This window comes from Anolis sagrei, chromosome 3, assembly GCF_037176765.1.
Source record: "Anolis sagrei isolate rAnoSag1 chromosome 3, rAnoSag1.mat, whole genome shotgun sequence".
Lineage (NCBI taxonomy): Eukaryota > Metazoa > Chordata > Lepidosauria > Squamata > Dactyloidae > Anolis > Anolis sagrei.
Window position 1 is genome coordinate 159313707 of NC_090023.1, and position 24661 is coordinate 159338367.

General features: G+C 39.6%; 2 protein-coding genes and 2 non-coding genes across 5 annotated transcripts in view; 3 read left to right on the plus strand and 1 right to left on the minus strand.

The window, feature by feature from the left end:
* The window catches only part of PARG (poly(ADP-ribose) glycohydrolase), a 92710-nt gene extending 87947 nt beyond the window's left edge, over positions 1-4763 (minus strand). Inside the window, exon 1 of one of the 2 annotated variants that reach the window (XM_060768994.2) lies at positions 4358-4763. In XM_060768994.2, coding sequence (XP_060624977.2) covers positions 4358-4571 — 214 coding nt within the window. In that variant the 5' untranslated portion in view covers positions 4572-4763. The remainder of the gene's footprint in view (positions 1-4357) is intronic. The other variant, XM_067465631.1, reaches the window with a different exon arrangement.
* A 73-nt stretch (positions 4764-4836) lies between these two features.
* TIMM23B (translocase of inner mitochondrial membrane 23 homolog B) lies at positions 4837-23996 on the plus strand. Its single transcript, XM_060768996.2, has 7 exons — positions 4837-5091; positions 7760-7818; positions 9196-9289; positions 11516-11600; positions 14948-15006; positions 17737-17847; positions 23552-23996. The coding sequence occupies exons 1-7, from the start codon at positions 4983-4985 to the stop codon at positions 23665-23667; spliced, it is 633 nt and encodes a 210-aa protein (XP_060624979.2). The 5' UTR covers positions 4837-4982; the 3' UTR covers positions 23668-23996.
* On the plus strand, positions 8657-8861 carry LOC132772438 (small nucleolar RNA SNORA74). The gene has a single exon (XR_009631172.2). It is a non-coding gene; the product is annotated as a small nucleolar RNA SNORA74 (small nucleolar RNA).
* On the plus strand, positions 13600-13804 carry LOC132772439 (small nucleolar RNA SNORA74). The gene has a single exon (XR_009631173.2). It is a non-coding gene; the product is annotated as a small nucleolar RNA SNORA74 (small nucleolar RNA).
* Positions 23997-24661: the final 665 nt, after the last annotated feature.

The following is a 24661-nucleotide window of genomic DNA, read 5'->3' on the forward strand; positions in this document are numbered from 1 at the left end:
CCATACCTAAATCCAAATATGCATATACATTTCTGAAACGTTCAATACATGTCATGTATCTAAAGAAGTAAGTCCTAACAAATGCATTGGTCTTTAGTCCAAGACTCAGTAAAGCTTATCTACCCCTCCTTGAATTATGAATTGGTATTTGTAATTTTAAATATTGTGGAACTTACTAACTTTCTTCTGTATTAGATAATTACTGCAACTCTTTCAAACAACATTATGCCATCAAACAAAGTATATCACCTTTCCTTGAAGCATTTTAGTCTTCCCGTCACAATACATGTTATGATATGGCCAATATCCCAAAGTTATCTTGGATAACGAAATTAAGATACATTGTTTACCTTCAAAACACTGATCTCAAATATGGAATGAAAATATATAAAGTTGTGATATCAAATAGCAGGTCAAATGTTGTCAACTGGTCACCAAGTAAATATGGGCAGATATAAGATGAGTCACAATGCTGCCCTTGTATGATATCAGACATGATATCCTACCTGGAGTCACCATCTCAGAAAGTCGTCACAATTTAAATAAGGAGGGATACATGTCAATTTCTACAAAAGTATAAATCTGTGTGTAGTCAAGTCACTAACCATAACGAGTTTTAAAGAATTTTAATTGTTTACTTTTTAATATCATTAATATTTAATTCTATTTTAATGTTTGTATATTTTAGGTCTTAAATTTTATCTTGTTTGGTTTCTCCATAAGCCACTTTGAGTTGCTTTTGTAGAGAGAGAAAGACCAGGGTATAAATAAACATAATAATAATAATAACCTCACAATTGTTTTAAAAAACAAAGTATGGATCGTCGATGTCGCAATCCCAGGTGACAGCAGGATTGCAGAGAAACAACAGGAAAAACTGACACGATATGAGGATTTAAAGATCGAACTGCAAAGATTCTGTCACAAGCCAGTCAAGGTGATCTGTGCGCATTATTCGCCGATACATCACACAGTCCTAGACACTTGGGAAGTGTCCGACGTGTGATCCAATTCAACAGCCAGCAGAGTGTCTGTTGTGGACTCATCTTGTTGCGTTTCAAATAATAATAATTTAAACATATGATATAAGTGATATTGGAGTTTTCCCTTTTACAGAACAATTGTAGATTTATCTATTGTACACTACTGAGAGCACAGCTCTATTGAGTTGAACATAAAAGCGTAGAATCATAGGATTCGAAGAGACCCCAAGGGTCATCAAGTGCCATGCAGGAAAAGTACAATCAAAGTACCTCTGACAAATGGCTATCCAGCCTCTGTTTAAAAGCTTAAAGGAAGTAGCTATGTTGTATAGGTTTCGTAGGATTTGTATATACGAAGCGATAATAAGAAACATAAGGGGTAGCCATGCAAAAAACTTAAGATTCAAAATACTGACCTATGACTTTAGTATGACTTATGTAAGTCTTGTAAATCATAGAATCATAGAATAAGAGTTGGAAGAGATCACATGGGCCATCTAATCCAACCCCCTGCTATGCAGGAAAAGCATAAAGTACCCCTGACAGATGACCATCCAGCCTCTGTTTAAAAGCCTAAAAAGGAAGGAGTTTCCACTACATTCTGAGGTTGTGAGATCCACTGTCAAACACCTCATAGTTATTTCTAATGTTCAACAACAACAACAACAACATTTTATTATGGTCTAAAGACCCTCTTTTCTCCATAAGTGTACAAGTTATACAAGGCTAACAATAGCCAACTGATTAGGCACATAGTTGGATAAAATTTACAGCAGTTAAAAACTGCTTAAAATGTGGGGTTAAAACTGATTGATGCCATACATGATGACTAATGTTCAGGTAGAATCTCTGTTCCTGGAATTTGAACCCACTGCTCCATTGAGTCCTCGTCTCCAGCGAAGCAAAAAACAAACCTGCTCCCTTTTCTTTGTGACATCCCTTCAAATATTGAAACAATCATCTGTACAATTTCAGGTTGGAAATTAAGAGGACAACTGAACTAAACAGACTCACAGAATATAGAAGAGACCACAAGGGGCCATCTAGTCCAATCCACTGCCATACAGGAAGGAACAACCAAACTATCCCTGACTGATGGCAATCCAGCCTCTGTTTAAAAGCTTTTAAGGAAGGAGCTTCCACCATTTCTGAAACAGAGAGTTCCACTGCTGAACAGCTCTTATAGTCAGGAAGTTCTTCCTAATGTTCAGGTGGAATCTCCTCTCCTGTAATTGGAACCCATTGCTCCGAGACCTAGTTTCCAGGGCAGCAGAAAACAAGCCTGCTCCCTCTTCCTTATGGCTTCCTTTCACATATTTATACATGGCTATTGTGTCTCCTCTCAATCTTCTATTCTGCAGGCTAAACATACCCAGCTCTTTAAGATACTCCTCATAGGGCATGGAGTCCAGACCTTTGATCATTTTAGTTGTCCTCCTTTGGACACCTTCCAGCTTGTCGATATCTCTTTTGAACTGTGGTGCCCAGAATTGGACATCGTTTTCCAAGTGATGTGTAACCAAAGCAGAATACAAAGGCACCATGACTTCCTATGATCTAGACACTATACTCCTTTTGATGCAGCCCAAAATCTGATTGGCTTTTTTAGCTGTTGCATCACACTGTTAGCTCAAGACTTCAAGATCTTTTTCACATGGACCGTTGTGAAGCCAGGCATCATTCATTCTGTATCTTTGCATTTCATTTTTTCTGCCTATGTGTAGTTGTTGAAAATTTTGACCCAAAATTTTGACCCAAATCTCTAATCTGTTAAGGTCATTTTGAATTCTTATTCTGTCCTCTGGTGTATTATCTATCTCTTCTAATTTAGTGTCATCGGCAAACTAGATAAGCACTCCTTCTAAACCTTCATCCAAGTCATTAATAAAGATATTGAACTATACTGGGCCCAGAGCTGAACCCTGCGGCACTCTGCTAGTCACTTCTTTCCAGGATGAAGAGGAACCATTGATGAGCATCCGTTGGGTTTGGTCGCTTAACCAATTACAGATTCACCTAATAGCAGCATTGCCTAGCCCACATGTGACTAGTTTGCTTGCAGGAAGGTCATGGGGGACTTTGTCAAAGTCCTTATTGAAATCAAGATATGCTACATCCACAGCATTCCCTGCATCTACCAAGTTTGTAACTCTATTAAAAGAAGACATAAGATTAGTCTGGCATGACTTGTTTTGTAGAAATCCATGCTGACTTTTAGTAATCACAGCATTCCTTTCTAAGTATTTGCAGCCTGCCTCCTTAATGATCTGCTCCAGAACCTTTCCAGGTTCACAGTTTGAGGGTCCCCCTGGACTCGGCATTGAACCTGGAGGCCCAGTTAATTAATTAATTAATTAATTAATTAAAAAGTTTTGTATACCGACCTTCTCACCTCTTTTGAGGGACTCAGACCAGTTTCCAACCATAAAATCACATACAGTCAGTAAAACAACATAATTAATATTACAATAACACATTAAAACAGCAAATATATTCAATAACTACAATGGTCAGTCGTCATACTCAAATCGATTATACATTATCTTCCATCCATATCTCAGGGAGTTGGCTCACTTATCAAATGCCTGTCTCCATAACCACGTCTTCACCTGTTTCCTGAATGTCAAGATAGAAGGGGTGGTTCTGATCTCCAGTGGGAGAGAGTTCCAGAGTCGAAGGGCCACCACCGAGAAGGCCCTGTCCTTCGTCCCCACCAGACGCGCTTGCGAGGCCGGTGGGATCGAGAGCAGGGCCTCTTCAGACGATCTTAATCTTGATGGGGAGAATACGTTCGGAGAGGTAAACAGGACCGGAGTCATTTAGGGCTTAACAGGGAAAACAATCAGGGACATCTAATCACCTCTCAAAAAAAAAAAGATTGCTTCAGGCACTGCCAGGCCATCAAATGCTAATCAAGGTGGTCAGTTGAAACATTCACACCTAGCTCCAACAGACAAGAGTCCTGTCCCACCCTGGTCATTCCACAGATATATAAACACTTTTTCCTAGTTCCAACAGACCTCACTACCTCTGAGGATGCTTGCCATAGATGCAGGCGAAATGTCAGGAGAAAATGCCTCGAACATGGCCATACAGCCCGAAAAAACCTACAACAACCCAGAAAGAGGAAGATTGGTCACATCATCGCGTGGTGGGTACAGCTAGTAAATAGTAAATAAATATTGTGGGATTTTCTGTCTTATATTGTGGGATATAGGGATGTGTGGAAGGGCCCTGAGTCCACACTGTCCTATATTTCAGTATATTGTAGTATATTTCAGTTCAAAGGAGGTCATGAGGGATTTCCTTCAGCTGTCTGGAAGGGGCTTGTCTGTTGGCCCCTCAGGAAGGCCCTCAAAAGGCCTGTCACCAACCTTTGTTCCCCACCGTGACTGTGGCTCTGCCTCGGCTGCTGCTGAGCCCTTCCTCCCTGCCGAGAGGAGAAAGAAGAGGAGGCTGCGGCGGCGGTGAGGTGACTCCTCCCTGGGCGGAAGGGCTCTGACCCTCCTCGGAGTCTGCGGGGGAGTCCACGAAGGGGTCCAAGCGGGGCCTTTTCCGGGGGTTTTCCCACTCGGGGCCCGCACTCATGCTGGTGGGCGGCCTCCCGGGCCCTCCTTGGTGCGCTCGCCTCAGGCAGGCCGAGCAGGAGCAGGCTCAGCCGCGCTCAGAGGGAGGCAGCGGGGCCCACATCCTGACGAAACACTGAGAGGAGGACCTTTCCCCTCAAACTCCGCTGCTTCTCCTCCTGGTTTCCCCGCTCGGCCGCAAAGCGAAGTCGCAAAGCGGAAAGAGGAAGGTGGGGAAGCGTCCAACCGCGAGACAGGGAAAGAGTGAGGTAAAGAGGTCGCGAGGCCTCACTTTACGGCAGCAAGTTCCGGTCGCGCGACGACTCCAGAGAGGTCGTCTTGGGCTGTCTTTCCGCGCCGGCCTCGAGGCAGGAAGGAAGGAGCGCGCGGCGGGCTGAGAGGAGACTGACGGAGAGGGCCGTCCTCCGCCTTCATGGAGGGGGGCGCCGGCAACACCAAGGGCTCCGGCCTCGGAGGCCTCTTCGGCGCCGGGGGAGTCGGCGGGCCGGGCTATTCCCACGCGGACCTGGCCGGCGTGCCTCGTGAGTAGGCCTCACTCGTGCCTCTTCTCTATCTCTGGCTGAGAAGAGCGGGGGCGGGGGGAAGGGGGTCCTCAAAGCCACGCGGTGACGTGACTCCCTTTCAAGGTCGCGGCGGCCTTCACCCCAAGCAGTTTGGCAGTTCGCCTCTCCGTGTGTGCGTCAGGGATCCTCAGGAGAGTAGGCCCTCCTCGGTCTCGCCTCCATCATAGAATTGGAAGAGACCTCGTGGGCCATCAAATCCAACCCCCTGCATTCAAATCACCCCTGGCAGATGGCCATCCAGCCTCTGTTTAAAAGCCTCCAAAGAAGGAGCCTCCACCACACTCCAGGGCAGAGAGTTCCACTGCTGAACGGCTCTCACAGTCAGGAAGTTCTTCCTCATGTTCAGATGGAATCTCCTCTCTTGTAGTTTGAAGCCATTGTTCCTTGTCCTAGTCTCCAGGGAAGCAGAAAACAAGCTTGCTCCCTCCTCCCTATGACTTCCTCTCACATACATATACATGGTTATCATATCTCCTCTCAGCCTTCTCCTCTTCAGGCTAAGCATGCCCAGCTCCTTAAGCCGCTCCTCATAGGGCTTGTTCTCCAGACCCTTGATCATTTTAGTCGCCCTCCTCTGGACACATTCCAGCTTGGCAATGTCTCTCCAATTGTGGTGCCCAGAATTGGACACACTATTCCAGGTGTGGTCTAACCAAGGCGGAATAGAGGGGTAGCATTACTTCCCTAGATCAAAACACTATGCTCCTGTTGATGCAGGCCAAAATCCCAGGGAAAGAAGTGGGAGCAGGCCTCTCTGGGCCCTTCCACACAACCATATAACCCAAAATATCATGGCAGATAATAATAATAATCATAATAATTTATTTAAATAGGTCAGCTGCTGTCCTCTCCTTTTTTGCCTTTTATTTTATTTGTGATGTATTTTGAAATGGTCATAGGTCTAGTCAAATAAATAAATAAATTATTATGATTTATCTATAGAGGGGTAGCATTACTTCCCTAGATCAAAACACTATGCTCCTGTTGATGCAGGCCAAAATCCCAGGGAAAGAAGTGGGAGCAGGCCTCTCTGGGCCCTTCCACACAACCATATAACCCAAAATATCATGGCAGATAATAATAATCATATTTATTTATTTATTTATTTGACTAGTCATATAACCATTTCAAAATACATCACAAATAAAATACAAGGCAAAAAAGGAGAGGACAGCAGCTGACCTATTTACAGTCAGACTCTTATTTTCCTGGCTCTTCTTTCAGGAAATGTGCTCTTTTCTTGATAGCTTTCAGAATAATAGTTCTTACTCTTATTATGGTGGATCTTTCTTGTCCTTGCAAGAGGAATGTCAGAAGATCATTTCTTTTGGGGGACCTGCAGTTAGATAATATTGGATGTAAATATCTGTCTCGTAGTTCAGCATATGCTGGAGAGTCAATTAAGAAATGTTCGATATCTTCCACTGTTTGTTCTCCCCATACACAGAATCTCTCACTTCTTGGGATGTTACAGTATATCAAGGCAAATAATCTGCAATATCTGCTTTGAACTGGGTTATCATAGTCCACACTGCCATTTAATCCAATTCAATATAGGTTTTATACTACTGCGTGAAAGGGGCCACAGCTCAAGAACTCCCTTCTAAGAGAAGCCAAAATGCCCCCCCCCCCCCAGCCCTTCCATCAGACAAGGATCGTAAAACATGTCATTTTAAATAATGGGCCACATGGTGGTGTATTGTTTCAAACTGTGCTGTATTTAAAAGCATTGATACTCATCCATTATCATGGTGGAGGACAAAACCGGGCCTAGACAGTGAAAGAAGGCCTATTTTACACGGGATGGGGAGAGGATTTAAGAAGTTAAACCATTTATTCCTGTGTTTCCACCCACCCGTGTCGCCGTCATGGAAACAGCTTTCGTTTATGACATAGGGTGGGTGTGGGGAGTGAGGGATAAGCAACAAAAATGAGAAGATGATTTTCCTCCTTCAACTGAAATGGACTGCTTTGGAGTCCTACGAAATAATAGAAAACTAACATATTTTATCCTTTTAATTTGAAGTTTGAGCTTCAGATTATGGTTTTGATTCTGTTCGAATATCCCCTTTTCCATGTTTTAAATTATATTTTAGTTTTAAAAAATGTATTGTTATATTTATTTACATCCTGCTTTATCTCTCTCGATGGGGACTCAAGCTGTTGGACTGGATGGTCATCATGTAATACTAATTAATAATCATGCATAGTGTACTACCAGTTTGAGGGAGAAAGTGGGATATGAATACTGTATACTTTAACAGACAATTTATGGTTAAGAAGAGGGGCAAGACAACAGGAAGTAAAAGAAACCTACCCCCTGAAAGAGAAATCCCGTTCTGGAACAGTTATCATGGGGGAAAAGTGTCTCCACTGAAGGTTTATCACCAATCCTTGTTTACACAACAAAACATTTTTTTTCAAAATTCAATATTCACAAGGACAGAAAGTGAGGCAAAATCATCTGAATAGGGGCACAGATAGCAAAATAAACCCCACAGGAGTGTTAATCACCCCCTGTGCTATCCAAAGTGTGTGTTTACATACATATATTCGGCTGAGTTACACTTTAGAAATGTACCTGTTCTGACTGACATTTTTCTCTTATAACTTTCCTCCTTTGCAGTGACTGGAATGAACCCTTTGTCTCCTTATTTGAATGTGGATCCCAGGTACCTTGTACAGGTAAGATGTCCATGATTTTTCATACTGTATAACAGATAGTTCTTGATGTTTAAATTATTAATTTCAGGAATGAAATTAAACTAAGAATTCTTCATGGAAATACTTTCCAGTGGATACCTTCAGGACTAATGGATTGTATTTGTCATAAACATTAATGGGCTTAAATAAAAATTGTAGTTTTAGCTTGATCTAGAACTTAGGATGAGGGTTCATATTGGGATTTGCTGGGTTAATAAAGAGATGTTTAAATTGTAATCCCTCAAGCTAGTTTTTCAGGCCGTCAGAAAGGTTTTGGCCAAAGAAGTGTCCAGTTATATCCCCACAAGCCTCTAAAGCCCTCGTTTTCAACCTGTGGGTCCCCAGATGGTTTTGCCTTCAACTTCCAGAAATTCTAACAGCTGGTAAACTACCTGGGATTTCTGGGAGTTGTAGCCCAAAACACCCGGGGACTCACAGGTTGAGAACCACTGTTCTAAGAAACATTCTTACCTTGTAGGCGCTTTTTCAGAATGAGAACTGAATTTGCTTTCAGAAAAAAACCTAAAATAGGCTTGGGAATTAGAAGTGACATCATGTTATACAGAAGCTTCTGAAAAGGCCGTTGGCTGGGTCTTGGTTTTGCTCCTGTCATCTCCTCCGAAATAGGAAGGTATGGTCCTACTAAAAAGGTGTAATATATGTTCTGCTCCCATACACAGTCCACACATCCAGAAGTTTGAGACAGTAGGCTCTAGCTTTTACTTTTGAAGACTGACAGAGGAAGAGAAGATGCTTTCTTATGAACATGTGTGAACTAATGCTAATCTGGAAACTGATTGAGTATAGTTGATTCTCAAATTCCAGTGGTGGTCAGCTGTCTTTGTCACTATCATGTCTGCGACAGTGTTACACTACTGGAAGATAAAAGTGCTGTCTGATTTTGCTGTGTGTTGTTGTCTTCGTTCTGGAGATGACTGACAACCAGTGTGGGGCAGCACTATGCTTTACTGAGAGTGTGCAGAGCAGTTACCATCCTGCTCAGCACTAGTCTGGAAGCATACATACTTGTTCAGTGTACACTGACTTCTTGAAAATACTCAGTATTGATTTGCTCCATCTTAACATTTCATGTTCCATATGCAAGTGCATTTAGCATAATACTATACTAACAAATGTAGGAATTATCTATCTAAAACCAAATGTATAGAGTTCTTCAACCATGTTTATGACTCACTGTAACACAGTTAAAATCATGTTTACTTACTCTTGGTTCTCACTTGATGTTAAGTATATTTGCAAAATAACATAAACAATATATACAATTTATCTTGGAACTAATTTGTCATTTGAACACTTCACAAGTTAAAAGGTAATATAAAATGGATATTTCTATTTCAGGATACAGATGAATTCATATTACCCACTGGAGCTAGCAAAACTAGGGGGAGGTTTGAGCTGGCCTTCTTTACAATTGGAGGATGTTGCATGACAGGTATGGAGCCAGTTTTGATTTGTATCACTGCATTGAACTGATGACTTTAAATCATTACAGTGCACATGCAGTTATCATGTATGAGTGTAATTATCCAACATTTAAACTCAATTTCACAGTTATCTGGATATATTTCATGGCAACCAACACAAATGTGTATGTGCCAGATTGGAAAGTTCCAGAATAAAGTTTTTGCAGGAAAAAGGTGTAGAAAAAGAAACAGGATTCTGTTGCACTTTATGCTACAATGTCCTATACTGTTACTATGTATTGATTTTTAGCCCACATGATCTCTGTTGTGTGTTTCTTTTCCTTCCTGTTTTGTAAACTTCTGCAGACCTGTATTTCAAATGTCATCCACAACAAGTTACAAAGGCTAATGAATGCAGGAGCTTTGTTGTCAAGAATGAACAATAAAACACATGCATGATAGTTTGAGCAGACATTGGTCACTTCTTTGGGAACAGGTCTCATGTTCATCTCTAAATTCCATCTGTGGTCAGCTGCCTGGATTAGTATTACAAGCAAAAGAAAAGGAAACTGGAAACATCTAATAAAGGCTGATTCAAAGAAAGGATAGGGTCTTTTAAAAAGAGATTATTCCAAGAATTTCCTGACCAAAAATATTTAGAAGTCTTTCTTCAGGGGCTCTTTACAATGTTGGGAATGCATTTATAAGTTTAAACGGGACATCAGCTGCAATACAATGTTTATACATTGCAATGTGTATATATTTTTAAGTATTTAATTTTATCAGTTAAAACAACCTTTATACTTTGGTTGAATGTTTTGAATAGTTTTCTATCTCTGTTGTTTTAAAATCTGTTATTTTTATTTCTATTACTGGAAGAAAGGCAGAATATAAAATACACACATACATACAAACAACAGACAATAGAGTTACCAACTGTCCAAATCCAGTACAGTGATACCTTGATTTAAGAGTTTAATGCGTTCCGTGACCTTAACTCAAAACACTCTGATCTCAAAGCAAATAACCCCCTCCCATTTTTGTTATGTGTTTCTAAATAAGAAAATACCTTTAAGTAAGAAATAATGTATAAATGCACAATCACATAGAACAATAAAAAAAGAAAAATCGACTTAAAATGGTTGAAGCACAAAGTTGTGGCAAGGAATTACAAAGCGAAGAACCAGAGTCAACTAAGTTCCTCAAAGCAGACCACAATCTTCCAAAGTAGACAAGAGCACGAGGCATAGAGGCTGCTCCCTTGAAATCCTAAAGCCCTTGTACTTTTGCACTAGTGCTGCCTCTGGCACAAGCTCTTCACTCAAAATGCTGTTCTTATGTCAAAGCAAAACCCGGGCTGAGTGACCGCTCTTAACTCAAAAACTCTTAAATTGGGATGCTCCTAAGTAGAGGTTCCACTGTACATCTTTAGAGGAAAAAATATATTTAATATAATAATAATAATAATAATAATAATAATAATAATAATAAACTTTATTTGATGGGGACTCGGTGCGGCTTACATGAGGCCAAGCCCAAAACAACGATTACATAAAATAAAACCGAAAACGTAAATAATGAACAATAATAACGCAATTACATAAAACAAATGACAACATAGCAATTTAAGATTACAATAAGCACAATCACAATAACATGGGCAAGCTACATGTAATGGATAAAAGAAAAGCTGATTAAAAACAGTTTAAAAACTCAGACGAGATAAAACAGACTATGCGGAGGAGAGCTCATTATAGTGGATATGGAAATAACTATTATTTATTTTGTATCTCACCTTTCTTCCAATATGAGAATCAGAGTGGCAAGGTTTATGCTTTCAGGATGGTTGAAGAAGAATATGGTTATTTCCCACAGTCTTAGTCTATAGCAGAATTCCACCCTAAGGGCTCTCCCACCAAACTCCTGTTACAGATTAGGGCTAGGTCCTGTGAGTTGAGGTGCAATAACAGGTGAAAATAGAAAACAAAACCTGAAAGTGCAGGGACAAATATCTGGAACAAAGAAAAATGGGGGAGTAGATGGCTGTTGACTTTAAGATCTCCACTATTTTTGTAAAATTGTGTTGTCTTTTAGTTGTATATATACAATTATTAAATAGTTGCAGGATTGGAAAATTATTATATGTGTATAATAAAACATTACAGTTAGTATGATTTTCCATAGATTACATATTTTATTCCATCCACAATGTGGAATGTTTGTAGCTAATAAATCCTATTACCCTGCCTTAACAGGAGCTGCATTTGGTGCACTGAATGGGCTGCGGTTAGGTTTGAAGGAGACTCAAAGCATGGCTTGGTCCAAACCTAGAAATGTACAGTAAGTACTTGATTCCACTGAAAGTCACATACTTCCAGCATTATCCTATGACACATTCTCAGAAAAATCTAAAACTTAAAAAAAAACCCAAAAAAAAACCCTTAACTTCCGCTTTCTTGTTTTATATGATCGATCTCCTGAAATTGTGCTAATAGTTTTTAAGCAAGGATAAACTCAGAATAACAGATTTTGGACTATTTATAATTTCTTAGAACAAACAGAATATTTTATCTCAAAGCAGAGATAATCTAGGAGTGCTGCTACATGCTCCCCAGGAGTCCTACCTTGTTGCTGGTGTTAGAATGTAGAGCCTATGTTCAATTTGAGTGAGGTCAGATTACAGTGGAAGCCACATTACCAGGCTGCTAGTAATCCTTGTTATAGAGCATGAACTCTTGACAGGAGACAGAGAAGAAAAAAGGATAGTGACATACACGTTCTTGACCTTTTAATAAGTGTTTTGGGCAGGGTTTCTCATTTATATCATTCCAGCAATCTAATGAAGCCTTCTTCCAAAAAAGCAGCAAACTAGTGGTGCTGTTGTTGACTCATCATGTTCATAGGGGCGGGGATCAATAATATTTGTTTTAATATTACTTTTGTAGTTATATCACATGTTGCATTGCTTTTAACAAGTACTTTCTAAGTTCTGAGTATTGCCATCTTTACTCTTTTTTTCTCAAAAGAGGCATATTTCTAGTTTATAAATTGGGGATTTTTCTGGGAACACAAGAGGCAGAAAAATTCCCAGCCTCTAAATGAAGGCAGAAGCTAGATCCGTTTTTTTATTATTATTGCAGTCTTTTTCACTGGGCCCTATTCCTTGGCTTTTGACCTGATTGTGTTGTTAGCTAGATCAAACTATTATTAAAGATATAGACACAGGTGAAACTGGCCTTTTTTTGGTCTGTTGGGAAGCCTCCCTGCATCTCAGTATAAAATATGAGAAGATGAATAGACAGACAGAATCCCAAAGTATGAGGTGTTGATGGAGAACATGGGCTGTAAGATTGACAGCATCATATATGAATTCAGACATAAGTTCTGAATTGTGCACCTTAAAGTAATTTTATGTATGTTTTTATAAGGGAATTGAAAGCCAGTTCATGAAAGTCAGGTGTCACTTGTATTTTTGGCCATAGATACTGTGTGTTTATATTCCTTTCTGTTCCATATTAGAAAATAAAAGAAATAAAATATGCTTATTTAAGTTCAGTAGTAAGAGAAAAGTCACTGGTGTAATTAAAAAAAAAACAACTTTCAGATATCAAACAATAGATTATGTACCAGCAGGTGGCAGCAGATGTAAAGTGATACATATAGTAAAACTTCAGGGAAATATGTTGAAGGTCAATTCCTTCGGTCATTGCATTTCTTTCACACTATCTGAAACAGTGGTTCTCAACCTGTGGGTCCCCAGATGTTTTGGCCTTCAACTCCCAGAAATCCTAACAGTTGGTAAAATGATTGGGGTTTCTGGGAGTTGTAGGCCAAAAACACCTGGGGACCCCGGGTTGAGAACCACTGATCTGAAAGATTTTATCTCCCTATACAAACAATCCTGAGTTTTAAGTTGGAACTTGCACCCTTTTTTAGTGGTTTTCTCTTCTGGGACATGGTGGCTTGGATTTAGAGCAGTGGTTCTCAACCTGTGGGTCCCCAGCGGTTTTGATCTACAACTCCCAGAAATCCCAGCCAGTTTACCAGCTGTTAGGATTTCTGGGAGTTGGAGGCCAAAACATCTGGGTACCCACAGGTTGAGAACCACTGACTTAGAGACTACTTCAGCAGGTGGAAGCATCCCTTGACAGAAGTTAGGAGTGTGCTTAAAAGTACAAGAAGAAGATGGCTTCTGCTGACTTATCTTCTAGCCTTTGCACCTCTTGAAAACATCAGGGATGTTCCCCTTTTAATCATTTTTTTAATGCAGGGTAAAATCTTCTGTGAATGATACTTTGTATATCCCAAAAGGATCTAATCACTTTTTTTCTTTCTAAGTTCCAGCAGTAGTCAGCTGTCTGTGACTATTCCATGTCTGTGACAGTGTTACACTGCTGGAAGATAAAAGTTACTGGCTATTTTAACTGTTTGTCATTGTCTCTGTTCTGGAGGCAGCTGACACCAGTGTGGTGCAGTACTGTGCTTTTCTGAGAGTGTACTGGGCAGATAAACTCCTTCCCAGTACTAGTCTGAGAGCATACACACACATTACACATAATTACATCTTTTTTCTTTCTTTGATAGGGCAATGAGTTTGCAATTTACATTATGTATAATCTGCTTCCCTTAAAAGTGAAAATGAATTCTTTCTTGTGCCTCAGATAACTCTGCTTCCTTATATATTTTTTTAAAGTTTTGCTCTTCCAGTGAGTTTTAGGATACTGAATGCTTAAGCATTGCAAAACCTGCAAACTGGTATCTTGAAACATTCTCAAAGTTCTGCAAATATTTTTGGTGAGATGGCACCAGCTGCCATACATAAACTTTTAGTAGTAAAACCTGCATAGTAAAAATAAAAAAAACGTGTTTTGGGGTTGTCTTTATAGATTGTAATTAATCACTATTCTTTCTATTAATGGGGGTGGGTCAAATTGGCAAATGAGTTCATGTGGGGAAGAAGGCAGTATTGTGATAATACAATCCGCTGATGCAATCACATCCAACCATAGTGTCCATTTCTTCTTCATTCAGAGGGAGTTTCCAGGGATCCATACCCTGCTATCTCAAACATGAGATTGGAAGTAACAGTTACCTTGACCTGTCTTTTTAACCTTTGTTGTGGAATTGCCACTTGCTGCTTACCATCCCACTTGGCAGACAGACAACTTGGGATATAATTTTCCCAACTGGAGGAATTTAGATCAGGCGCGTGGGGTGGAGATTCCCTCCCCTGCATTACCGAACACACAGGAAGAAATGTGTAAATAAAAAAAATGCTCACTTGTCTGTGCCAGAGTGAACAGAAAGTACCGTAGATTGAAATCTCCTCAACTGTGGAGGGTTTACAGTACAATGGTAGGGTTATTATTCCTGTTGAGTTAAACAAAATGACACTTGCCTTTCCATGTGTTGGTGATATGAATACACCTGGGATATGGATTAAACTCTAGTGAGTTTTTGTGTTTCAGAATTTGAGGGCAGTTCAGTCTCATTCTCAAAAGGAATTACTGGAATCTGAAATCTTCAAATGGTATATCTCTTGAACTGGACTGTGATTGCTGCATCTCAAGGATCCAGTAAAAAACAAAATAGAATCCACAAGCTTATTTTTTATTGCCGATGGCTTTTAGTTTTTTTATATTATACTACAGTATAAAGTAACTCTCTTTCTCATTACTTTCTGGCAGGATTTTAAATATGGTGACAAGACAAGGGGCATCGTGGGCTAACACCCTTGGGTCTTTAGGTAAGTAATCCCATGTAAATTAAATCCAAATGAACAATCCTGTTTAACTAATCATTAAATGTGAAGGTCTGTTTGCTTAAAAAAAGATGAGGGAAGAAGTCCATGCTTCAGTTCCGGGCTCCATTTCATAGCATTAGGGAGGGCAAGATGACTTCTCAGTCTGGTAATTAGGGTTGCTTGAAATCTGAAGGACTGAGAAACTGCCCTTTGTCATTGAAGACAAAGCTTTTCCCCTTGTCAGCAAAGAGGTCTTTGATTGTACCAATGGAAAATTGCTACTTGGAGTCAAAGGTAATGAGGTTCAAGATACCAGGACTGCAAGTGAAACATTAACAGGAGCTTCACAGCTGTGTTTGTTTTCTTGAGTAATGGTTCTTCGTGTTTCCCGGCCCTCTACTCTGACCTTTTGTGTGTGTGTCAAATCTACAAATATTACAGATTTGGACTCAGTTCTGTGAATAGTATCTTTTTAGGAATGAAGGTCATGCAGAAACCTGAGGGGTTTTGGTCGCTAATAGAGGTGAAATATTATTAGTGTGTAGTTTGAGACCAGTGAAGGTTTATAGGATGTTTAAGTCAGTGACTTTGCAGTTTTGTTGCTATGTGCCTCGAGTCATTTTTAGACTTAAGACAATCCTAAGGTGAACCTGATCATGTAGATTTTTTGTGGCAGTATTTGTTTAGAGGATGTTTGCCTTTTGAAGCTGAGAGAATGTAACTACCTAGGGTCACCCCACATGTTTCAGTGACTGAGCGGGGATTCAGACCCCGATCTCTTAAGAGTTGCAGTCTCGTGTTTAAGCCACTACACTATGTTGCCTCTCTCGAGTTCTAAATTAACACTTTATAAATAGTTTTCCACATGCTAGATTTAATAATTTACCTAGCTAAGCTCTTTTAATGTTATTATTGCTGTTTTCATGGATGATGATGATGAGGAGGATGTTTTATTCATGTTCATAGTGGTTTTAGTAACCTATGATTTGAGTTCTGTTCCAAATTTAAAAGTAAAAAGTTCCAATATCTAAAGTTGAAAGTACCAAGAATTTAAAGAAATGTCTGTTTCTGTGGTGTCCCCCTCCCCCTTTAAAAAAAGCTGTTAGAGGGAATGTTTCATCCAAGACCAGAAGACCCAATGTGGTACTCTTTGCATTTGCATACTCCTCATTTTCCGAGAACACAAGATTTAATTTTGCAGTTTTGTTGCTATGTGCCTTTTTCTGTCCTCTTTGAAAGCAATTACATCAGAAGAAAATCAGCCCTCAATTCCAACACATAAGCTAACCTTTTTATGTCTTCTGTCATTCTGTACTAGTCATCTGACTAGCAGACATTGTTTGATATAGTTTACCATAAGGTGGAAACCATTATATTTGCTCTTCAGTTCAGTTCTTAACTTAGGATACTGCTTTGTCATTGGAGTATACGTCCCCACCCCCTCGTGGGAAAGCTTGATTCCACAACCCCCGCTATAATGAGCCCTCCTCCGCAAATAACCTACTTCTCTTTTATCTCTCCCAAGTTTTTAATTAGTTTTTCTTTTAATCATTACATGTAGCCCGCCCACTGTCACTGTGATTGTGCTTGTTGTAATTTTACATTGTTATGTACTCAAATGTTTTATGTAATTATGATGTTGTTGTTGATTGCTTGTGTTTTCGGTTTGCGTTTTCGGTTTTACTCTGTTGTATTTTGTTGTTTGGGCTTGGCCTCATGTAAGCCGCTCCGAGTCCCCATTGGGGAGATGGTGGCGGGGTATAAATAAAGATTATTATTATTATTATTATTATTATTATTATTATTATTATTATTATTGTCACTTTACTCCCTAAAATGGTTTCTCTGCCTCACTCATGAAGAATTGTTGAAGCACAACTGTTGAAGTTGGATGGAGACTTCTTCCATTTCCAAAACACATGAGCTAAGCAGTGGTTCTCAACCTGTGGGTCCCCAGGTGTTTTGGCCTACAGCTCCCAGAAATCCCAGCCAGTTTACCAGCTGTTAGGATTTCTGGGAGTTGAAGGCCAAAAACACCTGGGGACCCCAGGTTGAGAACCACTGAGCTAAGGCCTTCTGTGTCTATTGTTGTTAAATCTGGAAGCAAAGGGAGGAGCAGTTCTAATACCAAACTGGAAAGTTTTCAATGTGTTTTCTTTGAAACTGTGTCAGAGAATTTTTTTTATTGTGAGTATCCCAATTCTGAGTATCCAAGTAATACCTCTGTAGTACTATAACCCTACTACACAAAGAGTTTATAGTGAATTTGGGTTGATCACGAAGAATCTCCATATCCATTTTAGTCCGCTACACATTTGCTTCTTTGGCCATTAAGCACAGGGACAGTGTGGCTGATTAAGGTAAGAATAGTAAGATTCCTTGCAGCCTAAACTGGAGAGCCCCAAATAAATTTCTGAACAGCCATCAGATCTGCATAACAATTCCATGAAACCTTCGAGCCTGACACCACCTGTGCCTGCCATTTATGATCTATCAAAAACAAAGTATTGTCTATTGTACTTTGCCTGATCATCTGAAGGAAATTCTAATTCTCTCTAGGCGTTGAAATGAGTAGCTTTTTGCAGGTCTGTTCTAATTTTAAAAAGAATGTGAGATTGAACTCTTAATGGGTTTATTCATTCAGTGTCAGGGCATTTGGGTGGGTTTAGGGGGGTTGTTGTTTGTTCCTTTGGTGTTTTGTTGTGTTAACTGATAGCTTGAATTGTATTCTAGCACTCCTATATAGCGCTTTTGGGGTTATTATTGAAAAAACACGAGGCGCGGAAGATGATCTCAATACAGTTGCTGCTGGCACCATGACAGGGATGCTATATAAAAGTACAGGTATGTTTCCAAAATGGTCGATACTAAATTTTGACTTTGAATCTAATTTTTTATTTGGGACCTGGTGAGAAGTGCTGGTTACATACAATATTTTTTTTAATTAATCACCACTTTGTGTACTTGCATGTCAGTTGACTACTGTAATAGTACTATTGAGTAGCAACAGTGGATTATAACATTTTACAGTGTGTATTACAGTCTAGATTTACACATGCATTTGCAATTAAGATAGGTTTTTTTTCAATTTTCAGTTAACCACCATACATAGTCATGCTAGAAATTTCTAGAGAGGGGTCTTCTCAGGTTAAAAAAAAACCTCTGTTCATGGTTTTTCGCTTTCACAAGGGTCTTGTGCCTTTAACTCCAGCAAAAGTGAAGAGCTGACTCTAGAAGAATTTGGTGTGTGGCAGTGTTCAGATGAAAGTCTTAAGAAGCAGAAAAATCTGGGGAAGCTTTTTTTGTATGTGGATTTTAATAGTCTGAGATTAATAGGAAAGGAGTCCATCAATTCCACCCTTGTAATTCTGTGTTGTACAGCCAGAAGTGTTTGTTGAACTTCTACCTAGTACTCTTGCAATATATCATTCCCCTCCTCTAGTTAGACATTATCAAGAGCAATAAAGCTATTTGTTCTACTTGTTTAAGAATTAGTTGACTTTCAGCACTTCTATTATTCATTTTAATTGACATATTTGTCCACACAGTGACACCAATCACTGCAGCACTGATAGCAATTCCTGTCCTAGCTACATACCAGTACTTGAAATATTACTGTTATACAGGCATTGGTCGGTGTAACAAAATAGCGAATTATAATGTATGTTTTAAATGTGTTTATTGATGTTGTGATATGATAGGGGCAGGCCAACATTTGCTGTGGTTGCCAGAGCGACAGAGCCTGTTGTAGGAATGTAACCAAGTTAGAAGAGCCAGAAGTCAAAGTGGGTGGAGCTAACTGCCACTGATAGAGAGAGGGAGTCGGTCTTTGGTGAGGAAACCATAGAGGAAAGTTGGTTCTGATGTGTTGGGAAACCGAACCAAGGGATTTAAGTCTTCAGCCTGTGTGTGTAGAGAGTCAGTTGGACCTGTTTAAATTAGCAATTAGCTCATGAGCTAAGGGAAAAAGAAAACCCAGTATCTATAACTTCAGTGGGGATAGCTGAAGGGGGGAGAATAAGGCAAGTCAGTGCCTTGAATTTTCAGTTAAGAAAAGAAAGATACTTTGCAGTGAAATAAGTTCAAAACCAGTCTGGTGGAAGTAAAAGCCATACTGAGAGTTATATTGAAAACTGTTACTAGTATTTGTGTTAAATAAAGTCAACTGTAACAACATTTAAAGGAATACAGAATAACCACCAAACCTTGTACACCTGTGAATCCTTGAATAAATATTTCCTGGATCAATTCTTTACAATTAAGACTCATGTCCATTTATTGAGAAGAAATTGGAAGAAAGTGTTCTGGTTTGAGTTACTCCTTTTAAAAAGAAGTGTCTCATGTAAAAATATTATAAAAGTCAGGCCTCAGTAACATGCACCACCACTATCCTAATCTCATCGCCCTGGTTATAGATAGATAGATAGATAGATAGATAGATAGATAGATAGATAGATATAGATATAGATATAGATATAGATATGTCATTTGTTCGTTGTCTTTTACAGTTGACCTTCCAAATGTTGGATTGTATATCCCAGTATTCCTCATTGTCAGTTGTGATAGGGCTAAAGTGAGTTGCATTGTTATAGCTGTCGGAATGTCATGCTTTCCTGCACTCTGCTGTAGTATATGGAAACAAATTAAAGTTAAGGATACATATGTTCTGGAAAACATTTGGTTTAAGTTCCTGCTTTTGCGAAAAATGCTGAGATATTGGTTTCACTTTATGTAAAAGTTAGCCATGGCTGCTTTTTGTGCCCATTGCTTCATCAGCATTACCAGTGTTAACATTATAGAGATTTGAGAGGTTTCAGCTGGTATGTTGAAGCTCAAGTTCCTTTTTTTTTTGGGGGGGGGGGGACACAGTGTATTAAACATTCAAGAATGATTTGCCCAATGTAATATATACTTTTTAATAACAAAGTATCTATTTAAAGTTCTATTTATTTAAAGTATTTATTTATGTGTTCATGATCTCACAGCCCACAAAGGCTCTAGGACATTGACTACATGAAAAACAATTAAACTTTTAGTGATAACTTTCAGCCCTTGGTTTATTACGTGTTTTTTTAATTGGTATTCATGAACTGCATGCTCTCCATACAGTTAGTGTGACACAGTTAGCTTGCAGAGCTTAAGATAACTTACAAGGCTCTATAGTAGTGGTTCTCAACCTTTGGTCCCCAGATATTTTTGGCTTACAGCTCCCAGAAATCCCAGCCAGTTTACCAGGATCCAAAGATGTTGTATACACATGAGTCCTGTGAACCAGAATTCTGTCTCTGAATACAGGGTGGCATTGCGTTGAGTATTTACAAGATTATAAAATGGATTTACAATCTCGTAATTTTTGAGATTCACATTTGTGGTAATTAACAACCAAATATAACCCTTCCCCCAAAACCTTGTAAAGCAGGCAGTTCCCCAGCTAAATGCACTGTAGCTCAGGGACTGGAAAATGACAACCGCAGCACTTTCAATAGCAGGATGCACTGAGACAGGCATCCCTAAACTGCAGCTCTCCAGCTGTTTGGGCCCCCAACTCCCAGAATTCCTGGCCACTGGGCAAACTGGCTAGGGCTTTTGGGAGTTGGAGGCCCAAACAGCTGGAGGGCTGAAGTTTGAGGGTGCATGCAGTTGCAGCAGGAGCTTACATGCACCTTCCAACCAAGTGAGTAATGCTGCTATTTTCCAATGGCCATATCTGAGTGCCTTAGAAGACCCCCCAGTTGGGGAATTGGCTGGCTTAATATGTATGTTTTTGAGAGGCAGCATCACCATTGTAGCTAATCTGAGGTATAATCTTGGTCTTCATCAAAACTTATGAACAAACAAAAATCTTTGGTTGTACTGATTGTGCCTTTGAGGGTAAAGTATCCCAAGGTCCTTGACATGAGTGGGTTCTTCTAAATTCAGAATACAATAACATCCAATCTTTAAAGCTGAGACTTCTACAGTAGAAACCCTACTTGCTGTTATTGAGCTAAGCTTTGAGAAGTGACCAGATGGGAATGAGTCTATTCTGTGAACGTTTTTAGTGTTTTCTTGACAAATTACATCTCCCCCTCTCCCCCAAGAGATCCTGGAAAGAGACTTCATTATAGGGTTCTGGTGAGTTTTGTAGCGATGTGGGTCTTTAGAGGGAGGATATGGCCTTGGGCATGGCTAGAGTCTGAAGAAGTTAAAGTCTAGTTTCATCTTTTCTTGAAATGAGGCAGGCAAGAGAGATAGTGAATGCTTCTACATGTTTGTCAGTTCAATATGTACTGAGGTTTTATTTATTTATTTTGAACATTTTTACCCCGCCCTTCTCAACACCTAGGGCAGTGGTTCTCAACCTGGGGTCCCCAGATGTTTTTTGCCTTCAACTCCCAGAAATCCTAACAGCTGGTAAACTGGCTGGGATTTCTGGGAGTTGTAGGCCAAAAACATCTGGGGACCCCAGGTTGAGAACCACTGCCCTAGGGGGACTCAGGGTGGCTTCCAATTGGCAACAATTCGGTGCCGCATCATAAATACAAAACAGCAATTATAACAAAAACATAAACATTAAGACATAAAGATTAAAACAGTATACTTTTAGTCCATTGAGCTATTACCAGTCTGGTGGCTATTTATTTAGCCATATACTATTGAGTACTCCTCTTAACTTATCCAAATCCACCTCCAAGCCATAGTCAGACATTATCAATTGTCCTTTAACCTAATTGCCCGAAGACCTGGTCCGACATCCACGTTTTTACCTTCTTTCTAAAGGTGAGGAGGGATGATGATGACCTAATTTCACTGGGAAGTGAATTCCACAGGCGGCGGGGCCACCACCAAGAAGGCCCTGTCTAGCATCTTGATAAATTTTAGATTTTAAAACTGTAAATACGTTACCACTTCTGACTGATACTGTAATGGTTAGTGAGGTTGAAGTGCTTAGTATTTATAATGCCTGGGCCTCATTGGTCTGCTCACTCAGTACTTTTACAGAAATATGAAATTAGTTGCAGTAGGAACACTCCTATACAAACTGTAGTTCCCAGTAAATCAGCTGTTAGCACTGATGGTACACCAAAAAGTAAAATTATGACACAAGGCTTTCACTCTGTTTCTTAGTTTTGCGAAGCATTTCTATTCTAGACCCAAATGGAGGGTATCACTGCAATATTAGAACTGGATATTCGATAGCCCTTGACTGCTTGTAGTTAGCAAGTTCTGTAAAGGTCTCTTTTCAAATATTACAGCCTGCCATATAAGACATTTTCTAAAATGGAGACTTCTTTCATTTCCGTTTAAAAGAAATGGAAATGAAATGGAATGATGCATGAAGGTGTATGTGTAAAAGAGAGATAATAGCAGATGCTTGTTTCAGAGACGTCCTGAAGTCAGGCTATCTCAAGCTAGCAGAGTTATGATTGCTGGGGTGGAGAAATAGTGGAACCTATCAGCTAGTATACAGAGCCTGAAGAAGCAGGAGATAACTTCTGCACTGTCAGATTCGGCACTCGTGAAATGTTACATCTTGTTTTGCCAATCAAATTTAGTTTTACTTTGCCAGTCAAAAGTACTTGCTCTTAAATCTTCATAATGTAAATAATTCAAGCACCAAAGGCATTTGTCACCAAGTGCACACCTAGTTTCATATAAGAAACATGGTTGTACATTAATGTTTTAATTCCTTTTTTGGGATCTTTCCTAATTGGGGGTATTGGGCAAACATTATGCTGTGCTGCAAAAGGAGTTAATGGATGTTGGACAATTTATAACATAAGTGAGAGATACCTTTCTCAATTAGTCATTTTTCTTTCCTTTTTCTCTGCCAGGTATATTTGAATGTTTACATTTAGATCATTATTTAACCCAGCTGGACAAACACATGTACAACTTTAAAATTCATTTGAGATTCTATGGTTGCCGGTTCACCCTGCTTGAAAATAATTGTTAAAAGGGCTGGACTTCTGCGGTGTCACATGTTGTGCCATATATTTTTTACATCTTATATGCTCATTTGGGAGGATTCTAACAAATTCCAGGTTTATATACAAGTTGGATTCTCAAACCCCACCCCCATTTTGTCTGGACTTTATGTGAATCCCATGAAAATTACTGTCTTATGCCTTTTTAATTGGGAATAAGCAAGATTGCATGAAAGTTGGCATTAACCAATAAGCCATGTTTTGTATCTTATGCTGGAAAGTTAAATGTTATTGAACAAGTTTCCTGTATGTAACTCTGGACTTAGATGAAACAAGTTTCAACAGGATATGGATGTTTGCAAAGCATTATGAGCACTCAAAAAGTAATCAGGTCTCCGAGTTACAATTTTAAAGCCTGGTCTGTTACCTAAAAAGGGGCATATCATATAAACCAGTTTAAACTTGTTGGTTACCAATCTGTTTGTGTTGAAATTAATACCACTGTTTTAGTCAAGCAGTGCTGATAGTAATTTACAGACTTTCCTTCTGCAGATCTTATTTACAAAGTTCTGCAGAGTCCATGTGACAAAATCTCTGATAGTTTCCTGATGCTTTCTTACTGTTGTTTTATTCTCCCACAGGTGGACTACGTGGGATAGCAAGAGGTGGCATGACAGGACTGATTCTCACCAGCCTCTATGCTCTCTATAACAACTGGGAGCATATGCGGGGCTCAGTGCAAAGGCAGTCACTTTGAGCAGAACTGCATAACCACTCATGTAGTGCAATAAGACTTGAACCCTTTCAGTACAGCACGGAATAAAACAAAACCAAATAGACTGCAGAATCTTATTGTGATCACATAGTTATCAAGACTTTCACATCCTCTCCGTTGGCAGTTGGTGATGCGTGCTGTATTACCAGTGAGGGTGAAGATCTTGGCTCTACAGCATGTCCACTATTGCTCTGGCCAGAAATTGTTGTACTTTACCTTGGGTCATGTAAACATCTGTGCTGTATAATCAGGTTTGTGTACCAATGCCATTGCTTGACTTAAATCTAATAAAGTTTGTGTACCTATGCTAACCTTTTCCTCTTCAAACACATAACCCTTGTTTAGTAATAGCTAACGGGTAGTTTATGAAAGCACAGTTCCAGCACAATAGATATGATGAAACACGCACCTAAAAATATGCAAGAATTGATCAGGCATTCCCTTTGAAACATTAGTTTTGTGGCATATTATCACTTCTAGCATGCACAGGGAATATGTTCCTGAACTGACTATGGAAACAGGAAACCATGGACAATATGAAACTATATTGAAATAAAGAACTCACAGTGGAAGTTACCAGAGAGTGGTGTTGAAGGATTTTGAAAATTCCTAGAGAAGAATTTGCTAGGTTCTCCAAGGTATACCTACTGGCAGAAGCATACCATAGAATTGACTAGAATATTCCCTGACAGGGCTTACTTTGTCAGGTGGGGGTGCAGCAACAGGTTGTACCGCATCTCAGAAGTGAACATAGTATTAATGCCTTCATAGACTGCAAGATTCACCAGCTATGTTTCCTTGTACCCATGAAGAAATGCCGGAACTATAGTTGTTTTTTTTTGGTCGTGTCAGGAGCGACTTGAGAAACTGCAAGTCGCTTCTGGTGTGAAAGAATTGGCCGTCTGCAAGGACGTTGCCCAGGGGACGCCTGGATGATTTGATGTTCTTATCATCCTTGTGGGAGGCTTATTAGCAG

Bases quoted from the DNA above. Each gene is read 5' to 3' on its own strand.
- TIMM23B (XM_060768996.2), top strand. From the start codon at position 4,983: ATGGAGGGGGGCGCCGGCAACACCAAGGGCTCCGGCCTCGGAGGCCTC. The intron at 5,092-7,759 runs GTGAGTAGGCCT...CCTCCTTTGCAG, and splicing joins GGACCTGGCCGGCGTGCCTC to TGACTGGAATGAACCCTTTG. The intron at 9,290-11,515 runs GTATGGAGCCAG...CTGCCTTAACAG, and splicing joins TGGAGGATGTTGCATGACAG to GAGCTGCATTTGGTGCACTG.